Raw genomic sequence first — 24,186 nt, forward strand, 5'->3', positions numbered from 1 at the left:
CATGATCCACGGGGTTTGTTGAATGTTTTTCCAAGTGATCTTGTCAGGGCCGATACAGCAAAGCTGTGTGTGTGCAGCAAGCATTTTTGTCGGGAGAGCAGTACGAGAATTGGAGAATGGTGGACGTTGTCTTTTATCAGGAGTTTGTTAACATTTAGTCACATCGCCGTGCTGCAGTGTTTGCCTAAATCCTCTAGATTACCAACAGGGCTAATGGTTAAAGTAGACAGGGAAAGAGACCTGCTGCACTGAATCTGCATTCAGACCCGGGGATTGAGGTGAAAGTCCTCATTTATATTGTTTATATGAAAACGATTATCTTTATAATAATATAAATTGTGGTTGTGTGTATATGAAATTATGAATAGCAAATGTAGCAGGACATTAAACTACTGTTTATTTCTTTGAATTTTAACTTTGTAAACTATAAAATCATGCGTCTCCTCACGATTTGTGTCTCATTTTGTAAGCTAACTGACAACACAACAGTTGTTCACTCCCCTCCTTCTCCCTTGCTCTGCTGGCCATGCCCACTTCTGTCTTTTGCTAACAGAGCTCCACGCCCAGATGCATCTTTTGAAAAAATTCTGAGGTAGACCTGAACCGAAAATGGGGGGTGTCATGGCCCCTTTAACATTAGGGAGTGATTTTGCATGTTCACTTAGCTCATTGCCTCTTGGGAATGAATACATATGAAAAACGTCTCGAAAAACACTGACAACAAGCAATATCAAAAATGATCTAACTGTGCATGAGCCTTAACTTAAGCAGTTTTTTTACTACCAAAAAATTGTCTACATTTTATAGTCAAACCTAAAAAGTCTGGGAAGATCTTGGTTTTTGCTTTGTTACAAGCTGCTCACACACTGGCAATAAAAAAGCAATTAACACATGAAATGTTCACCTAAACTGTCTCCTGTCATTGGAAACAACAGCGGGTCACTTTGCTGTTTTTGGCGCATCAGCAGGCAGAGCTGAATTGAACATAACAGGATCTGCTTGAAGCCTCATCGGTATTCATTGAAGAAAGAGCATTTCTGTTATATGCCTTTGAGTAAGAGACCTTTAAGCGATTGTCTTAAAGCTACTGACATCTTAGAGGACATGCAAGGACACTGAGAACTTGAAGAAAGAAATTATGTTCCTGACTGTCATTGTGCCCAGAGTAAACAGAAAGTCAGGAATATTGTTTCTTTTTTAACATTCATTCATTCATTCATTCATTTTCTTTTCAGCTTAGTCGCTTTATTGATCTGGGGTCGCCACAGCGGAATGAACCACCCATTCAGCATATGTTTTATGCAGCGGATACCCTTTTAGCTGCAACCCATCACTGGGAAACATTTATATACACTCACACACTACAGACAATTTTAGCCTACCCAATTCACCAGTACCACATGTCTTTGGACTTGAGGGGGAAACCACGGAGCTCCCTGAGAAAATCCACACGAACACGGGGAGAACATGCAAACTCCACAAAGAAACACCAACTGACCCAGCCAAGGCTCGAACCAGTGACCTTCTTGCTGTGAGGCAAACTCGCTACCCACGGTGCCACCGTGCAGCCCTTTTCACAACATAGTTGAAATCAGAATTATTAGCCTCGTTTTGAATTTTTTATTCATTTTTAAATTTTTCCCAAATAATGTTTAACAGAGTAAGGAAATGTTCACAGTATGTCTGATTATATTTTTTCTTCTGAAGAAAGTCTTGTATGTTTTATTTTGGCTAGAATAAAAGCAGTTTCAAATTTTTTAAAAAACATTTTAAGGTCAAAATTATTAGCCCCTTTAAGTTATATATTTTTCGCTAGTCTACAGAACAAACCATCGTTATACAATAACTTGCCTAATTACCCTAACCTGCCTAGTTAACCTAATTAACCTAGTTAAGCCTCTAAATGTCACTTTAAGCTGTATTCACCTTATTCTTTGCAGACGAGCGGGCGCAGCTATTTATATCTTTTTGGCACGAGACTTCTGGTCTCATTCACTTCCATTCATTTTTAGACATGAAAATAATAATAATTATAATAATTATAATAATAATTCTGACTTCAACAAACTGCCACAGTTTATGAGTGGGAGGAGATTATTTTGGAGCACAATAAAACAGTCTCATATGTCTCATATGTCAACATTAATCAATTTCGGTGTTGTCTTTTCTGATTATGTGTAAATACCTAATTATTATAGCTAGTTCTGTCTAAACTGTCAATAAATTCAAACAGGTCAATTATGTAACATAAATACAAAGATTATAAAAAACTAGCTTTATATGTTCTTCTCGACTTGTCTGATCTGGCAGAAAAAGCACAAACCTATAACTAAACACAAACAAACAGACAAAAGTGAAAAGTTTATTCGATACCACCTTTAACCTTTGTTTAAAACATTTACACTCAAAAAACTGAGAATATTATCAGTAATTCTTAAGTTTTGTTTTGATATAACTGTATATTAAGCAAAATGCATATTATTATTATTGAAAATTAATATTATTGATATTGTTAAATAATATCAACTGTGTTTGGAATATTTTGTATGATTTTGAAATCATAATATTCACAATAATAATATTAATATTAATAATAAACATTATTATATTAATGAGGATATTATTACAAAGTAATATAACAAAGTAATCAAATGTCTTTGCATTATTTTGGGCTTTTTAAAATATAAAATAAAGCTTAAAGTTTAATTGCTGACAAAACAAATTTACCTAATATGGAAAAATTGTTTATTTTAAATTCTGACTTTCTTAATGTTGGGTGATAGAACTGTGCATGTTCATATTAGTTCAAAATGGAATTGACTAATTTTCCCATACAGAACTTCAAAAGGAAATGTATTAGGGAGATTTTGTATTTGATGGATATAACGTTAAATAATACTACTAAATGCATGTAAAAAATAATGTTAGCTTTGTGTGTTTCTTCATGTTATTTAATATAAATAACTCAGGTAAATAAATGAGAAAAAAATATATAAGATGCACCTTCAATATGCACCCTAATATGCACTTATCATCAATCATTTGTAAAAATCTTATGATAAAAACTAATTTTCTGCACCAGAAGAATGTTAAATTCGTACATCATAAAAGCATAACAAAGAATATAATAAAAAACACATGATAAATCAATTTATTAATGCCACAATCAAATCATATTACCATAGAATTGTCTACCACCACCACCTAGTGGCCACAATCAGGTAACACAGCTTTTATATAAATAAAAAATAAATGTATTTTTAAAAATTCTGTCAGCATACATTCATCTCACAAGCTTTTTTTTTGATTTTCAAATGTTTTAATTTGATCATTTCCTTAATGAACACAAATGGTTTAAAGATCAGACGCGTAAAACCCAGAAATTATTCAATGAACACAACTGAGGAGGAAACAAGCTCGTTATTTTGGATTGATTTGAGGGCACACGTTAACTCAAGGCTGAGGGAAGCTTTGCAAAGAAACACAGGGCACTTACCAAAGACTTTACCCAGGAAGAGTGACTTGACCAGGGTAAACTGAGTGTCTGAGGCTTCGGGCAGGCTGTAGGTGACGGCGGGATAATGATCCAACTGAAACAAAGACAGATGTGAACACATCATAAATAATACGGAATGACAGAGAAACAAGACTATGTAAAAATGCCCTTTATTGCTGCTGGTATAAAATGCGTATCATTTATATTTCCCTATAGTGGGCTATGGCGCCATCTGTCGACTAAATATTTAATCACTGACCATATTCGAGTTATCAAAGTACATCATTTACTCTAACCTCAGCAGCTGTTATATCAGCAGCTGTTACCTTTTATAATGAGAATATATATTTGATTTTCTACATAAAAATGTATTATTTTTTACATAATTAATTCTATGTAATATCCAGTGTTGGGCAATTTTACTTTTGAAAGTAGTGTAGTGCATAACAGTAGTTAAGTTACTACCCTCCCTACCCCCCTGGCTGAGGTTTGATCTCTTTCAGAACTTGCAGGTGTTTTTTCAACTTTTTTATCGATAAGCTCTGTATTTAAGTCATCTATATAACCTACACCTTCATTTCTCTTTAAAAAATGTTGGATAAAATTATATTTTGAGAATTTTCTGAACCTGGAGCTATACACGCTGTACATACTGATTAATGACAGCAGTGTTTGCTACTTTTGAATGTTTTGTGTCATTAGTTAAGTAAACAAGAAATAATTTATTCAGGCAAAAACATATTTTAAACCTTTACCAAAATGAACCGTAAGACGATAAGAAAAATTCTCAAATCAAAATAAATCTTTGAGCTTTATACATGAATACATTTTTTTCACGTGGTCCTAACAAATGTGTAAATCGTTTCCCAAAAGAAAAAAAAGTACTATATTGCAAAACATATTCGCTTCTACAGTAACGCTGACAGTGGCTGCATCTCAACAATAAAAGCAATAACCTTTTTTTTTTTTGGTTTAGTCGAATGACTTGTTTTATCTGGAGATTGTGAACTGAAGTCACTGACTCATCTGCTGTGAAAAAAGAGACCTGAGTGCGAATCGACTGTCTTTTCCCTTGCAGCACGCTCTATCATTGAGTGTGGAATTCAACCTGACTAAGGAAATTTTATTCCGCAATGTTTTTTTTCAAAATCAATTAAGCAAGTTAAAAAGTAACTTGCGTAACATATAGCAAAAAACCTTTTACCATTTGTAGTCTTTTCTTGAAATAAGTCCTGTATTTGGTAACAGTAATGTTGTGAAATATTTTAATTTTAAAATATGTTTTTATTTTAATTTGTATAAAATGCAATATATTTCTGTGATGTATATTTATGTATAATTCATTTTGGATATTAAGAGAATTTTAAGGGGTATATAATATAAAATAATATAATATAATATAATATAATATAATATAATATAATATAATATAATATAATATAATATAATGTAATGTAATGTAATGTAATGTAATATAATATAATATAATATAATAAATATAATAAATATAATATAATATAATATATATAATAAATATAATATAATATAATATAATATAATATAATAAATATAATATAATATAATATAATATAATATAATATAATATAATATAATATAATATAATATAATATAATATATATAATATAATAAATGTAATATAATATAATATAATATAATATAATATAATATAATATAATATAATATAATATAATAAATTATAAAATAATATAATATATTCTTAAGTATATTATCTTAAGTATAATATAATATAATATAATATAATATAATATAATATAATATAATATAATATAATATAATATAATATAATATAATATAATATAATATAATATAATATTAAGTAAATAATCTTAATTTAAGTCTTTAGATGTAATATTTTTGTTGTCTTTTATTTGAATAACAAGGTTTCTAAATGTTTTGATGTGGCTCTTAGATATAGACTTTTTTATTTTTTCAATTAACTAATATCTATATATATTTAAGTCTTTATTTCTTGCTGGTATGCCTTAACCCTGCACCTGTTGAGAGAGAGAAAGAGGGAGTTTGTTGACAGCTTTAATTACCCCGTTACTGCTGATTCACTGGCACTCCTAATTAGCATCAGGCATCTCCGCCTCAGTATTAAAAAGAATTATTTCCGCTAAATTACTTTTTTGTGCTTGAAGATACGGCTGCTCTCTACGTCTCCTCTGTGTGGTGAAGACGGGGCTCTCATCACTGCACGTCACCCTGAATACAAATCAGCTTCACAAAAACAAATGCAGGCGACAACACAATAGCATTTGTCTGAGGAATTTCAGCTGTAATTTGTTTCACTGATGCAGCGACTGATAAATGTAAGCATGTTTAATCAGACAGCTCACAGGCACAAGGGTGTAGACAGATGTATGCCCCCCTTTAGATGAGCTTTGCCACCCCAAAGCAGAGAATAGTGAGAGCGGAGGAGAGAAAGAGGTAGATTAAATTGAACTGAAGTGATTTTTTTTAAAAAAGAGGACAAATTATGCCACTTTTCGAAAGATGTTGAGTAAATCTCTGGCATCTCCAGAATGTGTCTGAATATTTTCAGGTCAATATACACCACGGATCATTTATTAGACCTTTCCAAATTTGCCTCAATTTGGGTATAAGTAAAAACACACTGTTTTTGTGTATATGCCTTTAAATGCAAATGAGCTGCTGCTTTCCAAAAGAGGGTGGCCATTATGGAGATACTAGATGTAAACAACAGCATGGGCTGCATCTGAAATCCCATACTTCCATACTATATAGTATGCTAAAAACAGTATGCAATGTATAGTATGTTCGAATTCATTGAATTTGAAAAACAGTATGCGAGAAGTACATACCAAGATGACCTATTACTTCCGGCAACATTCTGAAGAACATATCGAATGGACGCTACGCTATCCCAAGAAGCACCTCGAGAGAATTCATGAATGGGAGTAAAGCGATGCAACTGACAGGGTTAGTGATGGTATGATGGATTCAAATGATGGATTCAAATGCAGTACTGAGTATTAGGCAATTTCGGACGCAGCTATGGATTGCAAGAAGATCAATTTCTAAAAAATGTTGTTTTGCTGAAATTATTTTTTACGTTTTAAACCACAGAAAAATCTACTATTGGACTTTGTAAACAGGGAAAGGTGTAATATTTTAATACACTGAATTTAATTGTCTATGATGACAATAATTAACTATTTTCAACAGAAATCACCAAAATAAAGTTGTTTTTTTTTGGTTTATGTAAGTGACATTGTTTGTATTCAGCTCTCCAACATGGCCGATCGATGATGCATCATGAAAACACACTATTCTGACACTGCAGAATCAACAAAACAAGCAAATCTTACACAGCAAACAGAAACGACCAGTAGTGGATCAAATATTTAAAATAATGTCAGGTTTTAGACCATAAGGGGCACATCATGTGTTTTAGGATATATTGTTGTTCATTTATTCGTTTGCTGGAAATTATAACTGAATTTAGAAATAGTTTTGAAACGAATTGACTAATTGATGTCTGTGCGTAAAGGTTTCCCTATCCAAGAGCGAAAGTGAAAGTAGATCTTTTATCTCTCATTCTCACGCAGTAGATGCTCTGTTTAACAGTTTTCTGTTAAAAAATTGTTAACTGTTTGCTAGTGAAATGCTCAGATTTTCCACTTAGACTTACTTTACGTCCTATAAATAGCGAATGCACTTATGGCGCGACGCAGCTGGCTCTTAAAGGGAATGGGAGATGAGACTCTAATTGGTTTATTTTTAAAACACACCTATAACTCATTAAGAAAATAAACTCAACCCTTGTAGACCATGCGCTATGGCGCAAAGCGGATTTTCCCGTCCTTAAATTAGCAAAAATGCGTTCTGACACGCCCTGAAAGCGTTTGCACCCTGCGTTTTGCACTCTGCGCATGGACCGTTAAAATAGAGCCCAATATGTTTCTTAAAAAAGAAATCTCTCATTTGTTGTTGTGTTTGGTGAGTTGATTTATGTGATTGAAGTTTTTCATGCTTTAGAACTTTAGAAAAGGTAGTAGGAGAATCACCGAGATGTGCAGCGCTTTGAGTGTGAGCTCCATTGCGATATAAAAACAGGCTCACTTTATTTGTATAACACTTCACACTGATCCTTTATAATTGCTATGACCAGTTTTACACAGCAAGCCAAATTGCCACCCCTCATTCTGCTTTGCCAAACCAATGACACAATCTTGGATCCAGATGCACTAGGGTAAATCAACCTGGGGAAACCCTCATTCAGTGCTTATTCTCACGAGACCTTGTATTTGTGCCGCCGCTAATGTGACATGGAGCGTCGACAGGATAATGTAACCGAATTAAATTGCTTTCAACCTGTTTACCTTGAAAACTAATGGGCAGCAGGGATGATTCTGAGAAAGAGAGAAAGAGAGAGACTGTTCCCCGTGGTGCTTCGGCCGCATTTTGACGTGGCTAGTGCTAATGAGCCCTGCTGTGAGCCTATAATTAATCTCCATCCAAAGAGCCGCTGGTCTGACAGGGGGCCTGCTGCACCGCGGCCACCCAGAGATGGGACTCTCGGCCTGGGAACCAATGGCCAGATTCCCCCCGGGGCATCCACTGCTCTGACTGAACCACCTGAGTTATAGATGCAGCCCCGTGGAGAGAATAAATTATAGAGACACAGACAACACACGCAGGAGAACGAAGGAGAAAAGAGATGAAAGATAGGGGAGAAGTGAGAGCGTGAGGGTATAGGGGATTTAAATGACATGAGGGATTCGAGGCGGAATTTTAAGTAAAAATTATTTACTTACTATTTAAATAAACTTATGTTGCTTTGGATAGTTATAGCATCCTGATAAATAAATAATTGCATTAATAAACCAGTGGGTAAATGAAAACTGTCAACACTTGATTTTGGTAATTAACTTAATTAATGATGCATTTAAATGCAAAAAAAGTAAGTAAAGATACATTAATGGTCAAAAGTTTGGGGTCAGTATGATTTTTAAATGTTTTAAAATAAGCTTAGCTTAGCCATGGTGTCTTAGCTCACCATGGCTGCATTTATTTAATAAACAACACAGTACAAATTGTGAAATGTTATTGCTCTTTAAAATAACTGTTCAAAAGCAGTTTATAACTTAATTTAATAATTTATTCCAGTGAATTTAATGATGAATTATCAACTTCATTACTCCGGCTCATCAGAGTCACATAATCTTTCAGAAATCTCTCTAATATTAATTAATATTGTGATTATGATTACTATTTTTAATGGTAATTGTAATAAAAGCAATAATGACTGGACTAATAATTTAATTTGAAACTACATACAATACATAATAAATAAGTATTATTACTGTAGTATTTTACAATTGAACATTTTCTTTTACATTTAATAAATGCCGCCTTAAACAGAATAATTATATATATATAAAAAAAACCTGACCCCAAACTTTTGACCAGTAGTGTAAGTGAAATGGTAAAAGGATTGATTAATTTATAGAATATACACTACAAAAGGTGACATGGTGGCGCAGTATGTAGTGCTGTCGCCTCACAGCAGAAAGATAGCTGGTTCGAGCCTCGGCTGTATTTCTGTGTGGAGTTTGCATGTTCTCCCTGCGTTTGCGTGGGTTTCCTCCGGGTGCTCTGGTTTCCCCCACAGTCCAAAGACATGCGATACAGGTGAATTGGGTAGGCTAAATTGGACGTAGTTTACGAGTGCGAATGAATGTGTATGGAAGTTTCCCAGAGATGGGTTGCAGCTGGAAAGGCATCAGCTACATAAAACATATGCTGGATAAGTTAGCGGTTCATTCCGCTGTGGCGACCCCTAATTAATAAAGTGACTAAGCCGAAAAGAAAATGAATGAATGAATCCACTATAAAAATAAAATAAAATAATAGTATAATCTAAAAGCACTATACTGTTTGAACTTGTGTGCTCTGAATGCTATCAGTTCCTCTTTTCTCTGTCATTTAAACTGACAATTTTTGGATCAGGTTTCACATCATTTTAAGGTACATAAGTGTTGTCACTCATTGACATCAATATATTTGAAGTAAAATTGTAAGAATTTGGAACTCATTATTTACTCAGCCTCTAAAGGGGGCACACAGCTTTATCGGTTATCAGAGAATTTTTATATTAAATTTTTTTATTGTGCAATAGATATGACTATCACAGATAGTTATTATGAGTATACAGGCAGTATATAATTACTTTAAAACAAGGATGCCCAAACTAAAGCCCATCACGGGCCAAAGTTGGCCCACAGTAATCTTTGATTTGGTGCGCCATCCCATTTGAGATGAGAGGAAGAATGATGGGCATGGTTTAGAGATAATTTCAAACTAAAGTAACCTTGTTTGTTTGTTTTACTGTTAAAAGCTAACAAAAATTAAATTTTTCAGTTAAATGGTGTAAATGAATCAGTATGTACTCCCATTGGATATGGGAGAAATCAAGGCAAAGGCAGATTCTGCTTATAGTGTATTCATCGTTGAACTCCATCGTATTAAAATTGTGATTGTTTATGTTTTATTGCAATAGGTTATCATTTTAAATCTTATTCTGCATTAGTTAATATGATTTAAAGTAAGTTAAAGTAGGTTTTCTATTTACGTTTAAGTCTTATAAAAAAATTAGGAAATTATCAATAGTAACTTTAATGTAATACACAGTAGTTTGGTATATTTACCTTACAAAAAAGTTTGGGCACCCTTGCTTTAGAATATTTTAATCTCACAGAAATAGTGTTTAAAGAATGATTTTGTTTACTCTCATTTAGATTTTTTGGTAATTCTCAATTTTGTTAGCTTTAGTTAATAAACGGAACATATTATGTTTAACAGTTTCTTTTCATCTGCAACCTAAAAACATTTTAAGCAGATCCAAAAATACTGCACACACGCTCACACAGAAGATCAGAGCTTTACAGTGCTCCTGTACTCTCTATTGAAAATGAATGAATTCAGGTCCTTTGTTTGTTAGAAATACTGAAAATGAAGCTTAATGCAAGCATAACAATGTAGTACAAGGCCCACCACATTACTTTGATAAGAAGTTGGCCAGAAAGGTTGACGCAAACCCCCAAAGTATTCATTAATCTAAATGAATAATACATCCTGAAATGAAAGAGCGTGCTGCTGTTTGCCCTAAGGTTGAAAAAAGAAATCTTCAAAAACTTCTAAAAGATCAAGTACATCTGTTTGCTGTTCCCACATGGCTGTTCTCTTAGTAATGTTTTGACCTTTCGCTGTCTGATTCAAAAAAGGGTGTGATGTTTCATTCAAAAGAAATATCACAGACGTGGGTGTTTGCAAAGGTCAGCCGGACTGTTGTTACTGTCTCTCATCTCATTTTCCTTTTGAAGCAAACTTCTGGAAAATGCACAGGTGGAAAAAACCTGCTTCACGCTAATCTAAAATGCAAGATCAGAATCTGATGTGTCAAAACTTCTCAAATGACTCGCTGTGTTTTTCGAGACCTTCTTAAGGCTACGTCATTGTTAAGTTGGACCTTATTTCTAATATGTGTTTCCTGACACTTTCTTAGTTAAGTCAAAGACTATAGAATACACAAGATGATACACCCGTATAGTTTTGAATGGGGAAAAGTGTAACGTTTAGTATGGCGAACCAAGCCCCACCATCTATTACAGGAGCCAATCAGCGATCGACTGACAAGACTCTGGGGCAGGGGCTTAAACCAGACTTAAATTTCTGCAGATTTTGTGTGATTCAAATGTTTAGAGATGAAACTAAAGACGTACTTGTTGTTTAATTTTATAGTAATTTCTTTATGTGAAGTTTAACTGTAAGCTTGGCAAGCAATTTTGGAGAATTTGATGTCCCCATTCAAACAGAATGCCTAAGCATACTGCCCAAGAGGTGTTTCAAAGATGGCCATAGAGTAAAATGACTTAAAGGGACTGCGGAAGAGTAAACCTTTTTAGATTATATTTTCATAAAGTTGGTCTGGACCTGTCTTAGCTATATTTTATCACAGCTTTTTTTTATTTTTTATTTTTTTTTTTACATCTAAGTCACTCAGTAAACCTATTTAATTAGAAATTTTCATCACAAGTTTGCAAGGAAATTTTTGTAGGAAATTTCAACTAGATAGGGCTTAAGTAGAAAGTTCCTTACCATTTTACTATCCATATTAAACAATTTAGCACCCCCTGCAGGGATGACAGCACCATACAACGTCGTATGTAAGTGGGTAAACCTTAAGTGACCTCTTTAAGTTTAGTTTGAGGAACACTCCAAGATATGCTACATTTTTAGCTGCCATGTATCTTTAGTGTCTTTGTAGCATTTAAAAAATATTACTCAGAAACGCAGACCCAGCTCTGTAGTAAAATTACACAAGTGTTCAAAGCAAAAAGATCATTCTGTTATTATAAATAATATTAATAATAATAATTAATTTGAATTAAAACAAATAATTAATTTAATAATTTATTTTAAACAACTATTAATATTATTATTACTAGTATATAAAAAGTATAATTTTTATGAAATACTTTACAGTATTTACAGTATAAGTGTTTTATATGTAATATAATTTTGAGTAAAGTTTTAGGAGAGTTACTTTTAAAAGTAATATATTACAATCTTGCTTAACTTAAGAAAGTAACTATGTGTTGTTACTTTTGTGTAACTTTTTCATCCAGGCCAGGCTTGTTTGTCTGAAATTATATATAAAATATGTATATTTTTGACAAACATAAGATCCTTTTACACAACACAGGTAGCAAAGAATTCTGGCCCAGATTTGGCATAAAGCAAACACAGCAGCAGGCATTCGTCCGACACTGGCATGCAGCATGTGGGCCAAACATGGCCCAGGTTTGGCTGAGGTGGCATCGTCTTACAGGTGGCACAGAAGACTTGGGTCAGATATCAAATGTAGTATTTGGCCCAGATGTTAAAATGTATATTTGGGCCACATAAGTTCGGCCTATCTTGACCTACTTTTAAATTACATTTTAATTATTTTTGAGTAAAGAAAAAGTTCTATCAGTTTCAAGAAAAAGCACAGCCATGAAGCGAAATGCTTCATGGATTTCTAAAAAACACTGCAGTCGTGACACACCAACATACCTGGCCTAGTTCAGGCCCAGTTTTAGTTTATTAATTTGAGACTTGGCCCAGATATGGTCCATGTTTGCCTCTTATATGGAAGCCAGACTTGGTCCAGTCATATAACGTAATTCACTGCGACATGTGGGCCAAGCAAATGCTGATGGTGTGGGCTAGATCTGGGCTAGAGAAATTTTGCTATGGGGGTTAGGGTTGGTAGGGGTAAATGTGAAATGTGTAGTAAATAAACCTCAGGCTGAAGGGAATGTTAATTCACAGCTATACAGTTGAGCTCAAATAAACCTTTCACCTTTCTGGATTACATGAAGAGTTCTGAGTTTGCTCTTCATAGTTTTCATTCACTGAACACAGATTCTGAATGATTAAGTACATGAGCTACAAGTGTCATGTTTACACATGATTCACAACACATTTTACTCCCAATTTCTCTCAACAAAGGGACAGGAGACCTGTCAGTCACTCAATAGAGAGAAACTGTTACATTTTTGAAAAAGTAATCCAATGTTACTATACAAGTTAACTGAAAAAAATTAATTAGATTAAGTAAATTGCATTACAGATCCCAACAGTGATCATATTAATAATCATAATTGAAAGATGAGGTGTTTTGCCTGTTAGTTTCACATGTTATTTTTAAATAATAAAAAAAATAATGCACATATTTGGAATAGCGAATACCATAATTAAATGATGCCATAATTTCCATTAATGCTGGTTTCTCTCAAGGTTTTTTTCTTCACTTGCCAATCGGTGAATTTTTTTTTTCCCTCTCCGCTGTCGCCTCTAGCTTGCATGGTTTAGGATCGGTAGAGCTAATCGATGAATGTGCTTCTCAGTGTTTGGACTCTCAGTAATAATTTAAACCCCACTGAACTGAGCTAAACTAAACTGAACTTAAACACTAAAAACTGAACTACTATGTTCCAATTTACTATGACCATTTATGTGAAGCAGCTTTGACACAATCTACATTGTAAAAGCGCTATACAAATAAAGTTGAATTAAATTGAATAATATAATCAAAGGCTGATGTAAAAACGAATCTGCATTATTTGTTCTTTCCATCTTTCTATCAAAAAAGACACATGATTCTGAAGATCTCATTATAAAATGAATGATTTTTAAAATAAAAGCTCAGAGTCAGCTATAATGCCTGATGCATTTGGAAAAAACCTGGAAAGAGATCATTCTTTTATACCCAATCTCTGCTACTTTTGTGCTCTGTGACCCATTTTGATGTTGATTTTGATGTTTTCAAGCCTCGTCCTGATGAAAGAACCAACAAAGCCTATTATACGATTTCTATCAAAAAAGTTCATGTTTTGATTTTTGATTTTCTTTTGGTATCTATTAAAATATATCATGTAAAGAAGATATCCAGAGCCTCCAGCAACAAAATAGGCCCTTTAGCATTGAAAAATCCAGCATTGTATTTAAGTGTAGACATGGGGTACTTTTTATCACTGTGTGCACCGAACCCATGTGTGCCAAAAGCAAAGCTCTTTTACTGTAGTTTCATCTGACAAAGCAAATCCTGTTAGAAGTTTCTGGCAACTGAATACGCTGGAACTGGAACTTGTTTTTGAATGAAAGGACAGGATTATTTTCTTGAAACTCTCCCCAAAAATTAGTTGTGATGCTGTTTGATGTATTTTTAAGGCTTTCTCACTACAAGGCTCAACTTATTTCTACAGTTGTTCAGCTGTAATCCTGTATGCACAGTCCTGACAATCAGGAACCCATGCTGGACTAATTCATGTACCTAGTCACTCGCTAAAAAGCAAGGTCAAGGTCAAGGTCAAGACGATCTGCTGCAGTTCAAAATGAGCATCAGAATGGGAAACAAAGGTGATTTAAATGACTGAATGTAGAATGGTTGTTAGCGCCAGACGGGGTGGTCTGAGTATTTCAGAAACTGCTGATCTACTGGAATTTTCACACATAACCATCTCTAGGGTTTACAGAGAATGGTCCGAAAAGAGAAAAGGTCCAGTGAGTGGCAGTTTTGTGGGCCCAAATGCCTTGTTAATGCTAGAGGTCAGAGGAGAATGGTCAGACTGGTTACAGCTGATAGAAAGGCAACAGTAACTTAAATAACCATTCGTTACAACTAAGGTATCCAGAAGAGCATCTTTAAATGCACACCACATCTAACCTTGAGGCAGAGCTACAGCAGCAGAAGACCACACCGGGTGCCTCAAAGGTCAGCTAAGAACAGGAAACTGAGGCTACAATGCATACAGGCTCACCAAAATTGGACAATAGAAGATTGGAAAAATGTTGCCTGGTCTGATGAGTATTGATTTCTGCTGCGACATTCAGATGGTAGGGTTAGAATTTGGCATCAACAACATGAAAGCATGGATCTATCCATCCTTATATCAACGATTCAGGCTGGTAGTGGTGGTGTAATGGTGTGGGGAAATTTTCTAGGCACACTTTGGGTGCATTAGTACCAATTGAGCATCGTGTCAACGCCACAGTCTACCTGAGTATTGTTGCTGACCATGTTCATCCCTTTATGATCACAGTGTTACCTTCTTCTGATGGCTACTACTGGCAGGATAACGCACCATGTCATAAAGCACAAATCATCTCAGACTGGTTTCTTGAACATGACAATAAATTCCCTGTACTGAAATGGCCTCCACAGTCACCAGAGCTCAATCCAATAGAGTACCTTTGGTATGTGGTGGAACAGGAGATTCACATCATAGATGTGCAGCCGACTAATCTGCAGCAACTGCGTGATGCTATCATGTCAATATGGACTAAAATCTCTGAGGAATATTTCTAGTCTCTTGTTGAATCTTTGCCACGAAGGATTAAGGCAGTTCTGAAGGAACCCGGTACTAGTAAGTGTACCGAATAAAATGTGAGTGCCGGTTAGGGTATGTTTACTGTTCCCAACACTCAAATGCATATTTAAAATATCTACGTTAATGTTTCAAATAACTGTTTTAAAAATAGAGTAGAAATAAATAAAATATTATATATAATATTATAATTATAACTTTCTTACCGCTATATACATTTCTAGAGAGTGCAAATACATCTCAGATCTCAAATTTCTCTCGCGACTGCCATTTGTGCCTGCTGTTCTCATGTAAATCCACTAGAGGCCGCTGTTGACCGACTGACTGCCCAATCGACTGACCCACCCTTCTTCTTCCCTCAACCCAACCAATAGTGTTTTCAAAAGCACCGATTGGCCCTCCCACCCATTTCCCTAAACTCAACTGACAGTTTTAAAAAGCAATGCAGAAAAAGAAAAGCCCCACAAGATTTTTACCCCATTTTCAGATTTTACCACATTTTCACCCTGTTATTTACTTCTTTATTTATTTTTTGGCTTCTGTTTTTGTCTTACCCGCTTTCTGGAGCCATTCTTCGTCAGTTTCGAACCCCATCATCTTGGTCAACATCTCTCTGCGATTCAAGCTCAAGTTGCTACATAATTCTCAATCTCTAGAAATGTGTATAGGTTTACATTTTCAGAACAAGGCTACAGTATATTGATATTAGTTGTTTTGATGCTTGAAAACTATTTTTTGCCTCCTTTCAACCATATATAAAACAGTTATAAATCTTTTTATGATAAGAAAAAGCTCAGTTGATCATGTTATTTGTCAAAAATACTCAGCAGACAAGTAAGTATGTCATCAACGTTCATGTTATGTATCTCAATAGAAAAGGACAGATCTGTAACTGAGACAAAAACCCCAATACAGACACTAGGCCTAATTAAACAGACCATATCAGGCCTAGATAACTAGTCCAGATATACTTGGAAATATCTGTAGGTGCCCTGACTTTAATTTACATTTCAGTGTGACCTGCTGTTGGGTGACCTGCTGTTGGAGGATCTGCTTGATTGCTACACACGTGTGAGCAGTGCTAAAAGTACATGACCAGTGCTAAGACACAGGTACAACACACAATATAGTAGAGCGTTGCCATCTCACACGCACACACACACACACACACTGGTAATTGTGTGAAGGATGGCTCTTCGTTTGTATTTGCTGCACTGTCAGCAGGACCCTGTGGGCCATAAAGACAGGGTAAAAGGGCTCTAGTTTTCTTTTTCTCCCTCTCTATATTTCACCTATGCCAGATGTCCAGCTCTAGTCTGCAGGATCTCCAGTTGTGTTGCAAGAGATGAAATAAGGCAGAATTAAAGAGAGCTATAGCCCTTCTTTAAGCCTCATGCCCATGGGCTTATCTGTGCTGTACCTCATCCGTCCAGACAGCAGGAATTTGATTATTTGATTCAGGAGCCCGGAAAAAGAGACACAGACTGAGCAGAGAGAGAGGGAGGGAAAGGGAGAGCAACAAGACAACAAAGCTTTCATTTTCGCTGACAAGGTCATGGTACATGTGACATGATCTTTGCACCTCTGTCATTCAGTGTTATTCAGTGTTATTCTCTCTCCACAGTGATGATAAAGGGAAGAGGTGTATTGTGCATATTAATTATTTATTAGTTAGCACAACTTACCTTGCTTTAAGTATATTGTGCACACAACTTACTTTTTTTTCCTTGGTTTAAGTATGCACACCACACACACATTTTTTAAATTCGCTATTTCATGTTATGTTTTATATGTGTAATTTAAAATGACCATAGTTTAAAATATATTGTGCACATAACTAATTAAGTTGTTATTCATTCTTTTATTTTCATGTTAGCTTAGTCCCTTTAACAATCTGGGGTTGCCACAGCGGAATAAACCGACAACTTATCCAGCACGTTTTTACGCAGCGGATGCCCCTCCAGCCACAACCCATCTCTGGGAAACATCCACACACACACACACACACACACACACACACACACACACACACACACACACACACACACACTACGGACAATTTAGCCTACCCAATTCACCTGTACCGCATGTCTTTGGACTGTAGGAACACCGGAGCAAACCCACGCGAACGCAGGGAGAACATGCAAACTTCACACAGAAATGCCAGCTGAGCCGAGGGTCGAACCAGTGACCTTCTTGCTGTGAGGCGACAGCACTACTGTGCCACTGCGTCACCCCACTAAGTTTATGTATATATTTTGCACACAACCGACTAATTTGTTATGTCGATTGAAGTGTATAATGTATGCCTACAATATCTATTAAACTGCAAAAATGTTTTTGTTACTTGAATTTTTTGTTGTTTCTAGTCCAAATAATCAAAAAGTCTTGAATCACCCACTTCGAATGACATTCGATAACATTTGAATTGGCTGCTTAAATCAAGAAGCATTTTCTAGACAAGCAAAAAAGGTAATGTTTTAAAGAGCCCATATTATGGGTTTTTGAAAATTCCCCTCCATGTAGTGTGTAACACAGCTCTAAGTGAAGTGAAATATCCAGCTAAGGCTTAAATCTGTAAGAATACAGTGTTTAAAACTGTTGATTCATTTATAAAAGAGTCGACTCATAGTGCTTCAAATGAGTCGCCTTGATAACGAGTCATTAGGTGAACGAAACCTGCAGCCCCGCACTCTGACACAGATACCCCCCCCCACACACACACACACACACACACAAACATGCAGGTCGATTGAAGTCACTCTGCAGATAGATATTATTGAGTCTCTACCCAAAGATGAAACCTCAGCATAAGCCCAGCTTTAAGCAGTTGGAAACTACTGGAAACTTCTGGAAACTACATGCTACAAAGAATACTTCGTTTGTTAAAGGAAGGATCTGTAAAGACTGGACATGTCAGGACATGCATCGGTTTCTTCCTCCATTTCTCAAGTTCGTGCGATTAAAGTTGTTGCCTCGTTTACTCTAGCTTGCATATGTATTTAGTTGTGATTTGTTTGTAACCGTGTGTACTGATTTAGGTTAACTCGCTATATTCTCATATTGCGTGCAAAGCCACGTTAAGAACGCGACGCGTGCTGCTTTGTTTACGTTCCCATGGAGGAGTGTAATGTGTGTGCGTGTGTGTGCGTGCGTTGTCGCCTGGATGAGAACGAGAACGAGGGCAATATATGTGTGTGTGTGCCTGCGTGCGTGTGTGTGTGTGTGTGTGGGTGTGTGGGCGCGTGCGCGAGGACGAGGGCAATATGTGTGTGTGTATGTATGTGTGTGTGTGGACGTGTGTGCAAGGACGAGGGCAATATGTGTGTGTGTCTGTGAAAAGAGCAGAATGTGACAAGCTAGGAGATCTCCTCGCCAGTTCTTGGGAGTTTTTGCTCAATAAAATAGTTAGTCGTCTGTATTTTCAAGTCCATCGTCTGTATTTACATTCATCCACTGGCAGCTAAACTCCACGCCTTACACTATCGAGCGTGTATACACTCTGACTACTTTATTTTGTTGATTAGCTGCTGGCTATTCACTCTGTCTCTGGCTGAAAGCAGTTAGTGTCAACCAATCGCAGCAAACTGTCATCGGTCCAATCAGCGCAGATCAGCTTCGCGCTAAGGAGGGGTTTGGGAACAAATGAATCACTGGACGATTCATACGGGAGTCGCTGGGATATTTAGGTAAAAATAAATGCAGATAATAAGACCATGAAAGTGTTTTTTGACCTTGCATGCATATTAGACTGTTGTTGGAGACCCTTACAACCAAAATATGACCCTATTTCATGTATAATATAGGCTCTTTAAGTAATAATTTGTCAAATATAATTTCCCAGTGATGGGTTGTGGCTGGAAGGGCATCCGTTGCGTAAAAACTTGCTGGATAAGTTGGCGGTTCATTCTGCTGTGGCGACCCCGGATTAATAAAGGGACTAAGCCGACAAGAAAATGAATGAATGAATGAATGAATGAAAGAATGAATGTCAAATTTAAATGAGTTTCTCCTTAAAGCAAGCAAAATAATCTGCCAATGGGTTAAGCAAAATGATCACATTTTCCTTTTGATATAAGATTATATTGATTAACGTATTGGCAGATTTGGCTTGAGATTTAGTTTGAGCCTGAATCAGCCTGCTCTCTAAAATACAATCTGACAAGTGTCTTTCATATATATTTGGAAAAAGTATGTGTAAGTAATATGAAACATTCACATATCTTTTGTGAGTTTGTTATTTGAGATGTAGAACGCACGGTAAGTGGCTGCATAGACAGACGCTGCAACACTGGTGAAGATTATGGGTGTTTACAGGGGTTTGACGAATAAATATAAACTTGTAGCTAAATTGTTTATGGTGCCAAACAGCATTTCCCATTGTTTACATCCTTGTTTATGTCCTTACTATAACATACCGTTAATGCTAGAAACTATGCATGTAATTGATCAATTTTAACAAATAAAAATACTCACAGTTTGTGGCTCACAGTCCACAGCTTTTGCTATTATGGTTGGAGCTGCTCTTTCTTTGATGAGTTTTTAATCAAATTAAGCACTGAACTGGGAGAGATTCTGGAAGCTTTCCTTTGTCAAATGCTAGAGCTATATCTTTTTTTATAATTCTCTGGAACATGATTTAATTAAACTGTAAGCACTTCACTCTTTATGTTGTTTGGAAGCCTAAATACAGAAACTGAACAAGCTCTAAGGAAAACATTTGGACAGCATTTTAGCTTTCTCTGCTATACATTACAGCACCTCTGGCCACGCCCCTTTACTGCACAGGATGTACGCGCCGTGTGTATATGCCTAACCTGGAAGACTTTATGACTTCATCAACCCGGATGTAAGTCCCATAACTTCGTTCGCTGAAGGCTTTGCTAAGCTAACTCTGTAAAAGCCAATGTCTCCCTTTGCTATGAACAGCGTATTACATTCAGAGATGTTTCTTACGTTCACACAGCTACATTACACATAAACTTAAGTATAAAATATTACATTATAATAATTAGTAATTATTCTATACATTTATATAGCACTTTTCTAGACACTCAAAGTGCTTCACACCTTAGGGGGAATCTCCTTATCCACCACCAGTGTGCAGCAGTGAGTGTCCCCTGTTGGCCTGTTGGCGCAGCAACCTAGCTTTCTCGTGTGGTCTCCCATCCAAGACTGTGTGAGAGTTGCAAAGAGCTAGCTGGCAGCTGATATCATAGTGGACCACCACTTTAAAACAAGACAATTAGTTTTGCTTTTCAAGAAAATGTTTTTTTATTTTAAGAATATTTATATATTTTGACTAGAAACAAGACAAAAAGTGTTGTTATCTCATCTTAAGTTGCAGTGTAGTGATCTCATCTTGAGTTATTTTCTTCATCAGTGCTTTGTGATCGGACTACACTTTCCACTGATCTCCTGCCTTTTGTGATCTTGACATCTACTTTATCACTTCATGGTCCTGAATGTCCTGCTGATCGACCACACAAGATGCCTGTGTCCTGCTATTTAGGACATAATAAAATGTACAGTGCACAGAGAGTGTTAGTTCAGAGATCAATACTGGCTTTCAATTATTCTGCTTCCACACTGCAGTTTGGCCTGTGAGACTAATGCACTGCATCCTGGATAACAGATGCGGCACAAGTTTATTTCTGACATGTCAGTTCTGTTTACACACATGCACACACGCGCACACAAACACACCTATATCTGTTTATACAACAGTTCTGTCTGGTTCTTGAATCTGATTGGCTAATCACCGTGTGCAAATAACAGCACTCATCCAGCCTCTTCACCCTTTACCCTTGTGTATTATTCTGCACACATACAAGACAAGCAGAGGACACTCTACAGTTTGACAAATATTGCTGCTGTTGGACAACATAATTTACTTTTGAAGCTGTTTTAGGTGAGAATGTTGTTGTTTAGATTGCAACCATGCAGTTTATTTATAAGGATAGTGTCTATTTGAAATTATCTATTATTTCAGAGCATCGGATTCAGTGCATTGGCCACCATCAGCCTGTCTGAGCAGACCAAAGAAAATGACGGTTGACGTTCCGCCATAAGAATGCGACAGAGACCACATAATAAGTCCTTAGGTAGGAAAAACAGTATTGAAACAGCGTAAGTTTCAATCTACAGCAGAAAACATCATTATAAATTAGGTAATTGACATTCTAATTTGACATTCTATTTTGTATTGCTGTATTTATACCACAGAAATTGGTAGTAATTGCATTGCTCTAGCTTTTTTGGGGTTAATTATTGTGAAATCCCGATTGCAACAGAGAAATTGATGGCATTTCATACCGTTCAGCCTTATAATCTTAAAATGTGAGCAAAAATCCTGTTTTGTCATCACTCTAGATATTATGCAGGAGAATCATTCAAATAGCTCTAAAGTGACGTGCAATGGTTTCTGCTGTTCTGACGGTCAGCTGCAGATGTGAATGAGTGGTGGAAGAAAGTAGTTCCTCGTACAAAAGACTCTGTTTGATTTTCTTTTTATACACATGATTATGCCGTCGAACTATTGTATAAACCCAGTATCACACTTGTAGCATTGCGATGTGGCTGCATATATTTACTAGTAGAGCACTAAGACACGCCTCCCACCAGTGTCGATATACAGCCACATCGCACTGCTACTCATGTTTATAATTAACTATATAATTATAAATGATTAAAGTATAATTAATTTGTCTTTTATGCATTAATATATTTTTGCATAAATTATTGTAAGTACTATAACAGAATTTAAGGATAAATAAAAAAACAAACAATTTATAACGTATGATATAATGTAGTTCCTAAAAAATATTAACTTTTACCTAAGAGTTATATATTTTATATTTTTAATACAGTATATTTTAAATGTATTTATATTTCTATATTAAATCTATATTTTTAAATATATACATATAATGTATTGTTTGTTATAACAAATAAACTTTAACATAACAAAAATTTAGTAATTTACTTTAATACAAAAATAAGTACTTTTATCTAACAGCCACATAGTTTTGTAAGCTATACCTGTACATATATATTGGAGTTATAAGCTTAGCAACATGCTAACAAACTTTTAGTGTGAAATTATTTGCAAGTATTACTGTAGATTTGAAAATAGTTGCCTGTGCAGAGCATTTTAAGTCACCCCTTATGAGTTTTTATTTAGATTAAGATGCTTCTCTTTATTGTTATATTACTGTATCATTATTACACTTGATATTTTTTGTACTATAGAGAGTGTTCAGAAATGAGCCTTTCTCACCTGTACTTCTATGTCTCTCTCCACGCGAGAGATGTTGACGGTGTGTGGCTGCCCGTTGGCCAAGTTCCTCTGGTCAATATCAATGGTGAAGGGCTCTCTGAGTCCGCCCAAGCTGTACCGCAGCTGCAGGGTCCCTTAATGAAACAGAAAGATACAGTTTATCCAGAGCTCAAACCGCACCGCAGTCGATACAGAAGGTGCTTCAAAACCACCTCTAAAGCTCTAAAGCCTTTATCTAAATTCACTTCAGACTTATGTGCCCTCCAGAAGCTTGAGTTCTGTCAGTGAATACTGTGATGCCAACCTGGCAATAAAAGGATCAAAATCATGTGCTTTTACCCAATAATCCTGAGTTTCCCCCCCGTTTTTTTCTATTTGTTATTGTTAATTGTCTAACACTTACACCTTATATTTTAATATTGTGTTCTGCTCTGTTCAATTCTGTGTATTACATCTGACTGATTGGGACTGGTCAACAATCTTTTGTTGCCTTTGATTGTTCCTGTTGTCTGAGTTTTTAGTAATTCTTAAGAAACACCTACAGATTATAATTTCCTTGTCAACACTCTATTCTATTTTCTTTTGCTTCAGTTTTCTAACACTCACTTATTGCAACTCCTTATTTATCCTACCCATTTGTGCTTGTTTATTTATTGTTTAAATATTGTAAAACAAAACTAAGTTATTGTTATTCAGTATTTTCAGATTCATGTATTTTCTTAATTTAAGTTTTTCAATTACATTATGGGACCTTGATCTTTCCTCTAACAATTTTTGATTTTGAAAAATTTGAAAAAGTGACTTATTATTATTTTAATATTATTGGTATAGTATAGTAATACAATATATTGCTTAGATTGGTTTTTATAAATTATGGTAAACAAAAACCTAGTAATAAACCAACTCAGGTTCAGTATATGTACCACTATATAAATTTCTGGAGAGTGTGAAATATGTGCCAGGAGGTAAGTTTTTTTTTTTTTTGCAGTTTTTCTTTTTACAAATCCACCCGAGACTGTTGTGTGCGCTTTTTCAGATCTCAAATTTCTCTCATGAGTGCTGTTTGCACCTGCTGTTCTCGTGCAAATCCACCAGAGCCCGTTGTTAACTGACTGACTGACTGACCAACAGAATGATAACCCTACTCACCCTCCTCCCTAAACCCAATCGATAGTGTTTTCAAAAGCACCGATTGACAAACCCACCACCTTCCCTAAACGCAACCGACAGTGTTTTCAAAAATAATCCAGAAAAAGAAAAGCCCTCTCATGGCTGCTTGATTTTTAGCATGTTTTCAGATCTTACCACATTCCCACCCGGTTATTTACGTATTCATTAGTTTTATTTTCAGCTTAGTCCCTTTATTAATCTGGAGTTGCCACAGTGAAATGAACCGTCATCTTATCCAACATATGTTTTAAGCAGCGGATCCCCTTCCAGCTGCAACCCATCACTGGGAAATATCCATA

The 24,186-nt window shown here is 35.5% G+C and overlaps 1 protein-coding gene across 2 annotated transcripts in view; it reads right to left on the reverse strand.

Moving 5' to 3' along the window:
- cntnap2a (contactin associated protein 2a) overlaps positions 1–24,186 on the reverse strand; it is a 743,992-nt gene that overhangs the window by 41,339 nt on the left and 678,467 nt on the right. For both annotated transcript variants that reach the window (XM_087308738.1, NM_001281991.1), the window contains 2 exon segments: positions 22,718–22,851; positions 3,497–3,590 (listed from right to left, as the gene is read on the reverse strand). In XM_087308738.1, coding sequence (XP_087164864.1) covers positions 3,497–3,590; positions 22,718–22,851 — 228 coding nt within the window.

Source organism: Danio rerio, chromosome 24, assembly GCF_052040795.2.
Source record: "Danio rerio strain M-AB ecotype USA chromosome 24, GRCz13ab, whole genome shotgun sequence".
NCBI classification, from domain to species: domain Eukaryota; kingdom Metazoa; phylum Chordata; class Actinopteri; order Cypriniformes; family Danionidae; genus Danio; species Danio rerio.